At 43.1% G+C, this 15,158-nt stretch overlaps 1 protein-coding gene across 6 annotated transcripts in view; it reads left to right on the top strand.

The window, feature by feature from the left end:
* Nucleotides 1–15,158, top strand: part of DPAGT1 (dolichyl-phosphate N-acetylglucosaminephosphotransferase 1) — a 133,419-nt gene that overhangs the window by 33,372 nt on the left and 84,889 nt on the right. For all 6 annotated transcript variants that reach the window (XM_075840075.1, XM_075840076.1, XM_075840077.1 and 3 more), the window contains one exon: nucleotides 1,257–1,470. In XM_075840075.1, the coding sequence (XP_075696190.1) occupies nucleotides 1,257–1,470 (214 nt within the window). The remainder of the gene's footprint in view (nucleotides 1–1,256; nucleotides 1,471–15,158) is intronic.

The raw sequence follows: 15,158 nt of genomic DNA, 5'->3' as shown, positions 1-15,158 counted from the left end.
TTTTAGGTCTTGTCCACACGTAACAGAATTGCTGCGTATTTTCCGTCCGGAATTGCAGACTGAAAATATGCAGCACAATACAGTAGCAGCAAAGTGGGTGAGATTTAACAAATCTCATCCACATGCTGTGTAAAATTTCAAAGCAGAAATTCACCTGCGGTGAATATTTGTCATACCGCAGCACGTCAATTCCTGCTGTCACCATCTCCCAGCATTAAAAAAAAAAGACGCAGACAAATCCGCACAATTTTCTGCAGCACTTCTGTTAAGTGTGGACAAGCCTTTAAAGAGCCTGCTAGCATTCTGCCAGCAATGCATGTAAATGGGGTATTTTATACCCCATTCACACGCTCAATAAATTATCTACGTGGAATAATGATTTAAAAAACCATAGCATGTTCATTATTGTTGCATATTCCGTGTAATAATCCCCTGCGGATTTCCAAATGGCAAATCCGTGACTTGTGAAAACGGACTAAGGCCGGATTCACTTGAGCGTGTGCGTTTTGCGCGTGCAAAACACGCAGCGTTTTGTGCGTGCAAAAGGCACTTGACAGCTCCGTGTGTCAGCCCTTTATGATGCGTGGCTGCGTGATTTTCGCGCAGCCGCCATCATTATGACACTCCGTTTGGATGTTTATAAACAAAAGCACGTGGTGCTTTTCTGTTTTCATTCATACTTTTCACTGCTGTTGCGCGAGTCACGCGCGTCCCACGCAAGTTCTTCCGTGTGGTGCGCGTGATTTTCACGCACCCATTGACTTCAATGGGTGCGTGATGAGCGAAATATGCACAAATAACGGACATGTGAGTTTTACGCAGCGGATTAACGCTGCGTAAAAATCACTGAACTGTCTGCATGGCCCCATAGACTAATATAGGTCCGTGCGACGCGCGTTGCACGGACGTATATCCCGTTCGTCTGAATAAGCCCTAAAGGTGTGTTTAGACGTAGGGCAAAATTTCTGCCGAAAATCCACTTGTGTTTATCTGCAGATTTTTCTGCGGATTCCACCCTTTGCATAGCAAAAAAAATAAATCTGCAACGAATAGAGCCTTCTACAGAATTCTAAATATGCAGCATGTCCTAAAATCCATGTTTTGTCTGTTGTGGATTTCCAGTGTGGAAATTCACAACTATTTAATAAATATTATAGACTTCTTTTAAATGCTGATAGATCGCCTTCTCTTATTTGGGACATTTCCAATCTTCCTTACTGTTCTCATGTGCTAATTTTGTTTTTGTCTCTTTCCAGTTTGTTGCTCTTATAGGTTCTCTACTTGCCATTTGTTGTATGATCTTTCTTGGTTTTGCTGATGATGTCCTGAGCCTACGTTGGCGGCATAAGCTACTGTTGCCCACAGCAGCATCACTACCACTATTAATGGTCTACTTCACCACCTTTGGCAACACTACTATTGTAGTTCCAAAACCCTTCAGACTGATTCTTGGGCTTCATGTGGATTTGAGTAAGTGTACACGTGTACGTTTTGCCTGAGCACATCTTGGGATAATCGGTGGTAGGGAAAACGGCTTGAAGATTTTAGTTAATGGAAATTTCTGGTGCAGCATTAGAAGCAAATCTCCATTGGTTTGAAAGGCCATTTAGTCAACAGTTTTGGAATTTGGTGGGGGTCTGAGCTCAGACTAGAGATGTGGTCTTCAGAAACGCATCAGAGATTTATTTTTGGGTGGACTTCGCCTTTAAAGCGCATGTAAAATAAGGCCATAAGCTATTTGATAATTAGCCTTTTAGATTTTAAGCTGATCTATTTTAAATACCTAATAAGAGATTTTAATGTAAAATTGTGGTCTAACTTGACGGCCTCTACACTAGAGGACTAATGTACTCCGTACCGCGTTAGTTACTTTACAGACTTGGTAGATACTTCTAATCTACTCGGCTCAGTCTTTTTTTCAGTACATCCAAATCCATAGGTCCTCCACTAATTGTGGTCTCACTGAAAGAATAGATACATTAAAAGAAAGGCTCCCAAAGACACAATTAAATTCTCATCTGTCAGGTTAAAAGGTGGCCCCTCTAATATATACTCTGAAATGATATCTTTACATAGTAATAGGAAACAAAACTACATGATTAGCTGGGAAAAGATCTGGGTAGAATTGTACCCTTTCACCTATGACAGCACCCCTGGAGAGACATCCTATCCGCTGGACAGGAAACCTGAGGATATAAAAAGGGACACACCTCTTCACACACCCAGTCAGGCTTCCTGTCCATCGGATGGATTGTCCTGTAGGAAAAGTACTTCTCCCTGGTTTGCAGACCCCCTACCAAGGTTCCTACCTTATTTTCCTGGGGTTGCTCTGGAAGGTATGTCTCCTTTGGAAGGAGCAACCTTAAGCCTGGTACAGGTACTCCCTCTGGTGGGGTAGCTGTCTCTCGGGGTCATACTCTGCTCTCTAGTGGGGCCGGACGATGCCCAGCGTTGGCGGCTTCCGGAGCACTCTGCAGAACTTCTGGTTGCCGCAACGCGTCACTTCCACCGGGGTGACGCATCCTGCTCTCCAGGTCGCACTGGTTCCGGCGACCCTAACTGGAATGAGGTGCCCTAGGCATCTGGAGCAGAGGGCCTCCCAGCCAATCCAAGGCTTATTTAGGCTTGAACAACACAGAGCCTCAGTCTCCTTCTTCCATTATGGAAACGCCAGGAGAAGCATCAGGATGCGCTGACAGCTCGGATGCCACCAAATCCTCCTGTCCAATACTTGAGGAAACCTCACGACTATGTGGTAAGATAAAAAAGACCTCTTCCTTACTAAACGCTGTACCCCTTTCTTGAATATGTTTAAGCCAGGGATTGTCCTAGGAAAACTCCCACAAGGAATATGCTGTTTGTAAAAAGAAACTAGCATCCTGCTATAATAGACAATCAAAAATGTTTAGACAACATTATCTCAGAAGAATCTACAAACTTGGCCTCAAGTATTAAAGATATTGTGAGGGCAGAAAATTAGGAACTCTCTAAAGTCCCTTAAAAGAAAGGATTTACCACCTACCTCTTCTAGTCGGATAGATCTATCAGATTCCTCAGCTGAAGAGGACTTTAAGCCACAGGAAGGAGTACAGCTCCTTAGACAATACCTCGGACGAAGACGACTGAGGGAGAAATTTGTTCCCAACGGAAGACCTAGATCAACTTCCCAAAACGGTAAGGGCAACTATGAACGTTGATGATCCCAAAGAACCATGGTCCATCCAGGACATAATGTTTCAAGGTCTAGGGCCTAGAAAAAACAGAACCTTTCCAATTCATAGTAATATAACTAGCCTCATTAAAAGGGAATGCAAAAATCCTGATAGGAATGTGGGTATTCCCAAATTCCTCAAGAGGAAATATCCCTTTGAGGGTGATGTGTGTAAAGACTGGGATAACACCCCTAGACTAGACGCCCCAGTGGCAAAAATTCCCTTCGAGGATCTAGGCTCCTTGTCTGATCCCATGGATTGAAAGGCCGACTTCTATCTAAAAGAGGCTTGGGAAGCTTCTACGGGGGCCTTTAAACTGGGCATTGCAGCCACCTGCGTGGCCAGGTCTCTAAAAATATGGCTTGCACAATTAGAGCTTCATCTCAAATGCAAGACCTCTTGGGATCAAATCTTATTCTCCCTTCCAATACTTTCCAAGGCCGCAGACTTTTTGGCGGATGACTCTGTACACTGTACGCCTTTCCGCCAGATCAGCAGCCCTGTCAAATTCCGCTAGACGGGCTATCTGGCTAAAAACCTGGAAGGGAGACACTGGGTAAAAAGGGAAGCTGTGCGCTATTCTCTGCTTTTGAGATTATCTATTTAGATAAGAGACCTATTCTCTATAGACCTATTGAGATTAGACGACCTACTAGAAAAAGCGTCCGATAGCAAAAAAGGGTTCCCTACACAGGCGGGGCCAACAAAAGATTAATTTTGTCCCAAAAGGCCTAATAACAAAAGACCTAACCCTAGGGGACATAATTTTAGAGCCTCAAAATTCACAAGGAAAAATAAGGGCTTCCTCTTCAGGCCTCAAAACTACCTAAAAACAGAGACTAACAATGACTCCAAAATTTCTATGGTGGGGGGTTGCCTATCCCTGTTTTTCAAGGATTGGCAGGGAATGTCAGCAAATCCTTGGATCATAAGAATTCTAAAGACTGTATGTGCTAGAGTTCAGGTTTCTTCCCCCAGATTTCTTCCCACAAGGCCCCTAAGGGACCCAGAGGAGCAGAAAGTCTTAGAATTAGAAATCCTATCACTTATAGAAAAAGGAGTCCTAATTCAAGTCCCAAGGACTGAGACAGGTCAGGGTTTTTATTCTCTCTTCCTGGTGAGGAAACCAGGAGGAAGACACAGGGTCATAATAAACCTAAAAAAATTGAATCTTCATCTAACCTACAAAAAAATTCCACCTGGAGAGCATTGCTTCAACCGTAAATCTCCTCTCCAGGGATTGTGTGATGGCATCACTAGACCTGGAGGATGATTACTACCATGTACCAATATGCTGTCTTCCTCAAAAATATCTGAGGGTAGCAGTGACCCTCAAGAGGTCTTTACTTCACCTACAATACAGAGTCCTCCCCTTTGGCATTTCACAAGCCCCAAGGGTATTCTCGAAACTAAAAGAAAAGACCTCTTACATCAGGATGAAGGACATCCTGATCCCATACCAGGACGTTTTTTTAATAGTCACAGAAACCTCTCAGGCACTGACCCAACAAAGAGATAATTCGCTCTATACTAACGAGGTTAGGATGGAACATAAATCTAAAAAAGTCAAACTTAAACCCATCAAACAGATGTGTATTCCTAGGAATTCTGCTAGACTCCTCCAAGCAAATGTCCTTCCTTCCAGAAGGGAAAATCAATCCCCTGATAGTCTCAGAACTATACTTAGACCATACGACCACTTTCAGGAAGGCCATGTCAGTCCTGGGCCTCATGACGTCGTGCATCCCAGCTGAACTATGGGCTCGCTTCAGATCCAGGGCTCTACAGTGGGACATTCTAAATCAGTGGGACAGGAGCAGTCTCTCCCTAGACCAATCCCTACACATCTCATCCGCAGCCAGGCTGTCTTTTAGATGGTGGTTGAACAGGGAGAACCTCATGCGGGGCATTCCATGGAAATCAACCCCTACTCTCAATATTACCACAGACGTGAGTCCTTGGGGGTGGGGAGCTCATTACAACTCCTCTTTTCTTCAGGGTCAGTGGGATCAACAGACCGTACAGAGATCCTCCAACTTCAGGGAACTGGCAGCAGTTCTTCAGGCCATGAAGAAATCCATACCAGCAATTTCAGGTAGGAACTTTAAAAATCTATTCCGACAACACAACCACAGTGTCTTATATAAATAGGGGGGTACAAGATCGGCCTTGCTGATGGACTTATCTTCCCAAATATTTTCTCTGCCAGAGCACCACCTGTTGACCCTATCGGCTGTACATCTGAAGGGAAAAGACAACCAGGTGGCAGACTTCCTAAGCCGAGAAAGGCTGCTCCAGTCAGAATGATGTCTGAATACGACAGTATTTCAGAAGATGGTCCTCAAATGGGGGACCCCCTCAATAGATCTATTTGCGTCCAGGGAAAACAAAGACCAAAAGATTCTTCTTCCTAGACCCCTCAGAACACCCAACAGCAATAGACGCATTCTAATGTTGGAGTCCAGAGAGGGGCTATGCTACCCCCCCCCCCCTAAACCTTCTCCCAAGAGTAATCAGAAAGGTCAGGGAAGGCCAGGCCAGTGTGATATATTAATAGCCCCCTTCTGGCCAAAGAGACTATGTTTCACATGGTTAAGGAAAATGTCCTCAGACCAACCGTGGATTCTCCAGAACGTACCAAATCTCCTATACCAGGGCCCAGTAATGCACCCTGAGATTCAGAAACTCCATCTGACAGCCTGGAAACTGAAAGGAAACTCCTTAGACAGAGCGGATTCTCAGTCTGTCATTTCCACCCTGTTAGCTAGTAGGAAACTGGTTAGCTCAAAAATATATCTGAGAGCCTGGAAAGCATTTATGAATTTTGCAGGTGGGGACATTAATCCTCTAACCAAACCAGATATCCTTCTAATATTGGATTTTCTCCAGGCAGGATTAAATAGGAACCTTAGGCCTAGCACGTTAAAGGTTCAGATATCCACACTTCCTTTCTTAATTTTAAATTAGCAGAACACCCCTGGATTAAGAGATTCCTAACAGCCTCCTGCAGACTTAAGCCCCAGATAAGATCCCCAGTTTCTCCATGGGACTTAAACATTGTTCTCCAGGCTATGACAAATCCACTGTTCGAACCACTAGACTCTATATCAATAAAAATGCTGACACTCAAAATGACATTCTTGTTAGCTCTTTCTGCCTTTCCTCCACATACTCCTACTATTAGAGACTAGTCCTCCTAAAAACCTTACCAGGATTTCTACCTAAAGTGGTCTCTCCCTTTCATTTAGACCAAGATATTATTCTTCCCTCCTTTTGCGACTCCCCCAAAAAATCTGAAGGAACAACAATTTAACTGCCTAGATGTAAGGAGCTGCCTAGTCCAGTATCTAAAGATTACCAAGGACCTAAGATCCTCAGAAAATGAATTTGTCCAGTTTCAGGGTCCTAACAAAGGTTCGGCAGCCAGTAGAGCTACTATAGCGAGATGGATTAAGCGGGCCATACAGTTCGCCCATGTAAATCAGAAACTCCAACCTCCAGAGTTCTTCGGAGCTCACTCTACCAGAGCTGTGTCCACTTCCTGGTCTGAGAGAGCAGAAGGTATACTTAGATCAGATATGCAAGGCTGCTAAATGGAGTTCTCCTCACACCTTTCTCAAGCATTACCGATTACAACTGCATACAGCCTCTGACTTGGCCTTTGGTAGAAAGGTACTACAAGTTGCGGTCCCACCCTAAATATTGATTTCTATTGTACATCTCCAGGGGTGCGGTCATAGGTGAAAGGGTAAAAGATTGATTACTTACCGGTAATCCGTTTTTCAAGATCCTATGACGGCACCCTCCCTATTTCTTGTAGCATATACAGTCCTTATAAGGTAGATTGCCAACCTGAATACAAAGGGATTCCTTGTAAATACTGTATATATGAAGGTTTGAGGTAATTTTACTTGGGTGGCGCAAAAAAAAATAAAAAATATACTAAACCTCATCCGGAGTTCTTCCTAAAGACTGGGTGTGTGGCGAGGTGGCCTATGTTTAGAACCTCCGGTTTCGTGTCCAGCAGATGGGATGTCTCTCCAGGGGTACTGTCATAGGTTCTTGAATAATGGATTACTAGTAAGTAATCTTTTTTTCATTACATAACTGGCAACAAGCAATGAATTGGTCATGCAGTAATACATACTGTATTAGTCACATAGAGATAATATATAAAACAGTTACGCTGATACTTCACGCCAGCTAAATTAGCTAGATCTTATCCTTCGGAGTTAGGTTTATGCTGGCGTGGTTGTGGTGAAACACGGGACCTAGTTCATATGTGGTGGTACCGCCCGAAAATCATAATGTTTTGGGAGGATATTTTTGTCTTGCTGACTTGCATATGTACCAAGGAAATTCAACCTCTACCTGAGTTAACATTTCTGGGTGTCTCATCCGAAATGATCCCCTCTACCTTTAGGTGGGTGGTTAACCGCTTCGGGACGAAGCCAATATTTTCATTTTTGTTTTTCACTCCCCGCATTCAGACAGCCATAACTTTTTTTTTTTTTTTTTAATTTTTTATTCCTTCAATAGAGTGGTGTGAGGGCTTATTTTTTTGCAGGAGGAGTTGTAGTTTCTTTTGGTACCTTTTATAGTTCCATATAATGTACTGGGAAACTGAAAAAAAAATCTTTGCGAGCTGAAGTTTGGAAAAAAACTGTGATTCCTTAATTGTTTTTTGGGTTTCGTTGTTACGGCTTTCACCGTGCGGTAAAAACGACAACTTATCACTGTTTTGTGGCTTAATTATTTTTTTATATTACTACTTTTATTGAAAAAGAAAAATGTTTTGTGTTGCCATATTTTACAGCGTTCACCGTGCGCATTAAGTAATGATATATTGTTATAGTTCCGACTTTTACGGACGCAATGATACCAATTTTGTTTACTTTTTAAAGAGGCTCTGTCACCAGATTATCAAAACCCTATCTCCTATTGCATGTGATCGGCGCTGCAATGTAGATAACTAACGTATTTTTTTTTTAAAACTATTATTTTTGGCCAAGTTATGAGCAATTTTATATTTATGCAAATTAGCCTTTCTAATGGACAACTGGGCGTGTTTTCTCTTATTTCCAACTGGGCGTGTATTGGGTTTGTAACATCTGGGCGTGTTTACTTGTTTTACTAGCTGGGCGTTGTGAATAGAAGTGTATGTCCGCATCATATGTCAGCATCATACACTTCTATTCACAACGCCCAGCTAGTAAAACAAGTAAACACGCCCAGCTGTTACCAACACAATACACGCCCAGTTGTCCATTAGAAAGGCTCATTTTCATAAATATAAAATTGCTCATAACTTGGCCAAAAATTATCGTTTTAAAAAAACAACAAAACGTCACCGTTATCTATATTGCAGCGCCGATCACATCCAATAGGAGATAGGGATTTGATAATCTGGTGACAGAGCCTCTAAGTTACTTTAGGGGGAAAATGGGAAACGTTTTTCTTGAACTACTTATATATATATATATATATATATATATATATATATATATATATATATATATATATATATATATATATATTTATTTATTTTTTTCTTTACTACCAAAAAGTTTTCACTTTTCTTTTTTTTTTTTTTACACACTATTAGTCCCACCTTGGGGACATGAACTAGCGTTCGTTAGATCGCTGATATAATATACTGCGATACTAACTTATTGCAGTATATCGTCAGTTTTACAGGCTTCTGTTAAGCCCATAACAACCGTAGTCACCCCCTGATCTCACTGCGGGGGGGGGGGGGGGTAATGAGCTGTCAGAGGGGGCCGTCAGCCTTTTTTCTATGCCTCAGATGCTGCGGCCGCGATTGAACCATCATTTGAGGTGTTAAACAGCCAGGAACCGCGCGATCGCTGCTCCCGGCTGATAGTCCCGGGTGTCTGCTGTAAAATACAGCCGACACCAGCAGGGTATGGAGCACGCTCAGCACGTGAGCGTGCTCCAAACATCACCCCCCGCACCCGGACGTAATAGCACGTCTGGGTGCGCGAAGGGCTTATCCCTTTCATGACCAAGGGTCATTGATGCCCCTGTGTCCAGGTCAAATTTTCAATTTTTCATATGCACTTTGAACGATATTTTTTGGAACTGCTTCGAATATTGCAACGATTGTTTTTTTACAAGACTTATGAGGCTTTCATTTTCTAGATGTTATAAATTTTTATTATTGGCAGACCATTTACAAAAAATGTACAAAGACAAGTTTTTGTAATTTTATTTTATATATATATATATATATATATATATATATATATATATATATATATATATATATATACTTAGTATATCATCAAAAAGTTAATTTATTTCAGTAATTCAATTCACAAAGTGAAACTCCATATATTCTATAGATTCACTACACACAGAGTGATCTAACAGTTAATGGAAACCCAAAATGTAGTGTCTCAGAAAATTAGAATTCTATATAAGCCCAATTTGAAAAATGATTTTTAATACTGAAATGTTGGCCTACTGAAAAGTATGTACAGTATATGCACTCAATACTTAGTCGGGGCCCCTTTTACATGAATTACTTCATCAATGCGGCGTGGCATGGAGGCGAACAGCCTGTGGCACTGCTGAGGTGTTATGGAAGCCCAGGTTGCTTTGATTCCCCGACAAGGAACTTTTTAGAGCACTTTATGCTTCCCGCTGCTGACAAGCTTTATGGAGATGCTGATTTAATCTTCAAGCAGGACTTGGCACCTGCCCACACTGCCAAAAGTACCAATACCTGGTTTAATAACCATATTGTCTGTGTTTGGTTGGCCAGCAAACTCGCCTGACCTAAACCCTATAGAGAATCTATGGTGTATTGTCAACAGGAAGATAACACCAGACCCAACAATGCAGACGAGCTGAAGGCTATGAAAGCAACCTGGGCTTCCATAACACCTCAGCAGTGCCACAGGCTGATCGCCTACATGACACACCGCATTAATGCAGTAATTCATGCAAAAGGAGCCCTGACCAAGTATTGAGTGCATATACTGTACATACTTTTCCAGTACATCCCTCATGACCGCACCACAGGAGGTTGCCCTATTGACCTCCTATAGGGACAGGAAGACAGAGCGGTTAAAAGGCCCATCCCACCACCCACTTGCTAGTGTTCTTCCTGTCCCTACAGGGTCAGGAGCAGAGAGACGTCGCTCCTGGATAAAACTCGGGCAGGGGGGGAGATCGGTGGAGTCCGTGCGCTCTCGCTTCTATTCCTCCTATGTGCCTAGGCTAATTTCCTCTCTGAGAGGTCCATTAGCTCCCAACCAAAACACCTACCGTACGAAACCTAGGCAGGGTTCCGGTAGTGTGTGGGGTTCGGGATTCCCAAACCAGGTTTGGGATTCCCAAGCCAGGCTCTGTCCGAGTCTGCGTGACCATGCGAGGACCGGCATCTCCATAAGGTTGGTAGCGCCGGCAATATCCTCGTAAGCGGCCGCATAGCTGGAAGTTCTGAGTCGTCTACTATGACGCGGCCACATCTCAATGGAATAGCTGCGATTGGAAATTACGTCGGGCTACTTCCGGTCTGTGGCCGTCTTGGAAGGGGGAAATTCAAAACACCCACATTTAAAGGGACCCCCCACACAGGTATGTAGTTAGAACGAATAGCTCTAACGTGAAATTATATATACAGCCTTGAGCACATATCTTGTGGATTGGATATTGCATTTGACTATTGCTTGTTGCGGTGATGGAACTACCTCGTTCTGACGGAATTCCAGATATTCCCAGGGGCATGCGAGTCTCACCCTTGGGTTAAGACTCCGTATGGAAGTACCTGCCTTTTATTTTCCCTAGGATAAAGGTTCCTCTCCGAGACAAACAAACTGAAGGTTAAAAAATGTGCGACTTGTGGGAAAAAACTGCATAAGAAACCATTGTGTCAAAACTGTATTGCAAAACTACTAAAATAGGAACAACCGACGTTTATGTCTGAACTTAGGGCTATGATTCGCGAGGAAGTGAGTCAGTCCGTAGCCTCCCTCATCCCTCCTCAAGAAACTCCGTCACACTCCCGGGCAAAAAGGCCACGGACTGTAGTGGAACAAAAATGGTGCCCGCCATCTCAGGGGTCTGACTCTGAGCAGGAGTGTTGTTACTTATCAGAGGGTGAGTTAGAAGGAGAGGAACTCTTGCCTTCAGCCTCATCTACTCAGGAGAGAATTTTTCTTCGGAGATGTCCGATACCTTAATCCAGGCATTACGGGAGACCATGAAGATTCGCTAAGAAGACCAACCCCATACCATCCAGGTTGAGATGTTTGGGGGCCTGACGGAGAAGAAAACAGATTTTTCCGGTAAATGAGAATCTCAAGAAAAATGGTAACGCTGGAATGGGAGGATTCAGAAAAAAACTCTTCATCTCAAGAGAATTTAAAAACGGACTTCTCTCTGATCCAGAAGACACTAAACCTTGGGATGAGATCGCAAAAGTGGATATTCCAGTAGTTAGGGATGCTAAAAAAAATGCACTTCCTTTAGGAGATTCCTCTCAGTTGAAGGACCCCATGGACCGGAAGACAGACGGGCTGCTGAAAAGAGCTTGGGAATCTTCATCTCTACAAATATCGCGACCACATCTGTAGCAAGATCAATGTTTATTTGGTTAAACTAACTGGAGACCCATTTAATGATAAAAACATTGATAGAAGATCTATTAGAATCTCTACCCTTACTAAAAATGGCAACCGGATTCTTCGTAGACTCATCAGCTGAATCCATTAGGTTTGCTGCAAGGAATGGGGCTCTCTCAAATGCTGCTAGAAGAGCATTATGGCTCAAGATGTGGTCAGGAGACACGAAGTCCAAAAACATACTATGTTCTATCCCATTTACAGGATCTCTGATGTTTGGTCCTCTCCTGGATAACATGCTGGAGAGCGCAATGGATAGAAAAAAAGGGGTTTCCAGAAGGGAAACCTAAAAAGCCCCCTCAGTTTTGTAAGTTTCACCAACAAAGGGAAGCAACCTTGCAGAACTACAGAAGGAAGGGGAAGTCCGGTCGCTGGAGTTACCCCAAGGGGGGGGGAAAGGGGTTGAGGATATCTTCTCAACCCCAATAACTCATTTCAGCCCTCAAATCAATGACGCCACGAGTCTGGGGGGAAGACTCCTACATTTTTATTCCAACTGGACCAGAGTAACCCAGAACCCTTGGGTTCTACAGATTTATAGAATGGTACAAAATAGAATTGTCCTCTGTTCCTCCAGAGAAATTTCCAATAACCAAGTACCAAGCACGAGATCTCCATTAAATCTTTATCCTGGACATCCAGAAACTGCTAAAATTAAAAGGAATTATTCCAGTTCCCCACAATGAAAGATTCAAGGGCCACTATTCGAAAATCTTCTTAGTCAAGAAACCAAACTGTTCTTACAGGACGATAATCAACCTGAAATTACTGAACAAATGGGTGAAATATCGCAAGTTCAAAATGGAGTCTATCAGATCGACTAATCCTCTAATAAGGGGAGAAGCGTCAATGTGTACGATAGATTTAAAGGATGCGTACTATCACGTCCCTATCCACCCCGCTTACCAGAGATTCCTCAGATTTGCGATTCAGAGCGGTCCTTCCGTTCTCCACTTCCAATTGGTCTGTCTCCCCTTTTGCATTTCCTCCGTCCCCAGAATTTTTGCAAAAATGATGGCAGAGATTATGGCTTTCTTAAGATATCAGGGCATAGTGATTATCCCATATTTAGACAATTGCTTGTTGACAGCAGATACTCTGTCTATCCTAAACAGTCATCGGTTAAAAGTTCTTTCACTACTACAGGAATTGGGATGGATAATCAACTTTGAGAAATCAAGTCTTCCTCCCCAAAAACAGAAGGTCTTCTTAGGAGTGCTGTTAGACTCCTCCCTTCAACATTTCTTCCTCCCAAGGGAGAAACAAATACTTCTACTGACAGAAGTGAAAACCTTTTGGGGAAGGAGCACCTGTTCCATAAAAGGAATGCGGATGCTGGGAATGATGACGTCTTGCATCCAATCCATTCCATGGAGTCAATTTCACTCCAGACCCTTACAGAATCTGATCCTGTCCCAGTGGGATCGAAAACAGGACTCCTTGAATTCAAAGATTCAGATTTCTGAAACCGTGAAGTCATCTCTCCACTGGTGGCTCTGCCCAAACAACATTAAGCAAGGGGTTCCCCTGGAGAACTTCTCCTTATGTAGTAATTACCATAGATGCCAGCAAACAGGGCTGGGAGTTAGTGATCCAAGACAGGCATTTTCAAGGCATATGGCCTGTTCAGATGAAGACCATGTCCTCAAACTTCAGAGAACTAAAAGCTGTATGGGAGACATTCACAAGAGCTTCTCCCATCATAAAAGGGACGCACGTAAGAATTTTATCAGACAACATAACAGCAGTGTCCTTTCCTTGCCATCGGGGGAACAAGACACACATCTTCAGGCCCTCTCTGCACAAATTTTCAGTTGGGCAGAAGAAAATCTCCTATCGGTCTCCGCGGTCCATCTAAAAGGCTCAGAGAACCGGCAGACTTCCTAAGTCGGGAAGAAGTAGACCCTGGAGAATCGTCCCTGAACAAGGAAATTTTTCTGTCCTTCTCCCCAAATAGACCTATTTGCAACGAGGAAAAACTCCCCTGGTAGATACATTCTTCTCCCTAAGGTGATATATATGGTCCGCATGTCCCGGACCGAGCACCGTGCAGGGAGCCGGGCTCCTAGCATCATACTTATCTATGACGCTAGGTGTCACTGCTGCACAACTGTCTTGTACTGTAATCATGTTTTCAGTACGGGACAGTTTTCCTGCAGCGAGACAGTGACACCTAGTGTCATAGAGAAGTATGATGCTAGGAGCCCGGCTCCCTGCACTGTGCTCGGTCCGGGACATGCGGCCGACCGGCGGACTGTATATCACGGACCGAACACGGTCATGTGTATGGGGCCTGAATCTCAGACAACCCGTTGGGGGTAGATGCATTATCCCACCCCTGGCACATGGATCTTGCCTATGCCATTCCTCAGTTTCCTCTAATACCAGTGGTATTAAGATAAATCCAGGAAGATTTGACAAAACTTCTAATTCTTCCCAATTGGCCAAAAAGAAGCTGGTTTCCAATCCTAAAGTACCTAGCATTGGAAGACCAAATCATGCTCCCAGTCAAGAAGAACCTTCTCTCCCAGGGTCCCTTATTCTTTCAAGGAATAGAAACTCTGAAGTTGTCAGCCTGGATCCTGAAAGGCAGATCTTGAGAAACCATGGTTTATCAGACGAGGTAATTTCAACTATCTTATTAAGCTATAAAGTTGCCTCGAAAATCTATCAAAGGCACCAGACACCTTTCTAACCAACATCGCTAAAATCCTAGATTTCCTGCAATCCGGATTCAAAAAAGGGCGTACCTTAAAAGTGCAGATCTCAGACTTAAGTAATTTTTTCAATACTCCTTTAGCTGAACATCGGTGGATCAGAAGATTCACTCAAGCAGTTTCTAAATTGAAACCTTCCCTTAAGAATTCAGTACTGTAGTGTTAACGGCTCTTTGCGATATTCCCCCCCCCCTTTTTGAGCCGCTCGACACTATTAATATATTAATATGCATTTTTTAACTCAAAGCTGCATTCTTAGTCGCTATTACATCAGCAAGTAGGGTTGTAGAAATCCAATCTCTGTCCGTCATAGAACCCTACCTAAGAGTTAAAAAAAAAATACAAGATCATTCTGAATCTAGATCCTTCCTTTATTCCGAAAGTATCTACTGCCTTCCATAGAGACCAATAAATAATTCTACCTTCCTTTTTGTCCAGATCCTAAAGACGAACAAGAAGAAAAATTCCATTGTCTGGATGTCAGGCGATCAATTCTTCAGTATCTGGATAGAACCTCCTCTTGGAGACTAGATATAAAAATCTATTTGTCCTGTATGGGGGAAAGAATAGAGGAAAGA

Source organism: Rhinoderma darwinii, chromosome 10 (assembly GCF_050947455.1).
Source record: "Rhinoderma darwinii isolate aRhiDar2 chromosome 10, aRhiDar2.hap1, whole genome shotgun sequence".
Taxonomy (NCBI): domain Eukaryota; kingdom Metazoa; phylum Chordata; class Amphibia; order Anura; family Rhinodermatidae; genus Rhinoderma; species Rhinoderma darwinii.
The sequence above is the reverse complement of the archived record's forward strand: the minus strand, read 5'-3'. Positions and strand labels throughout refer to the sequence as shown.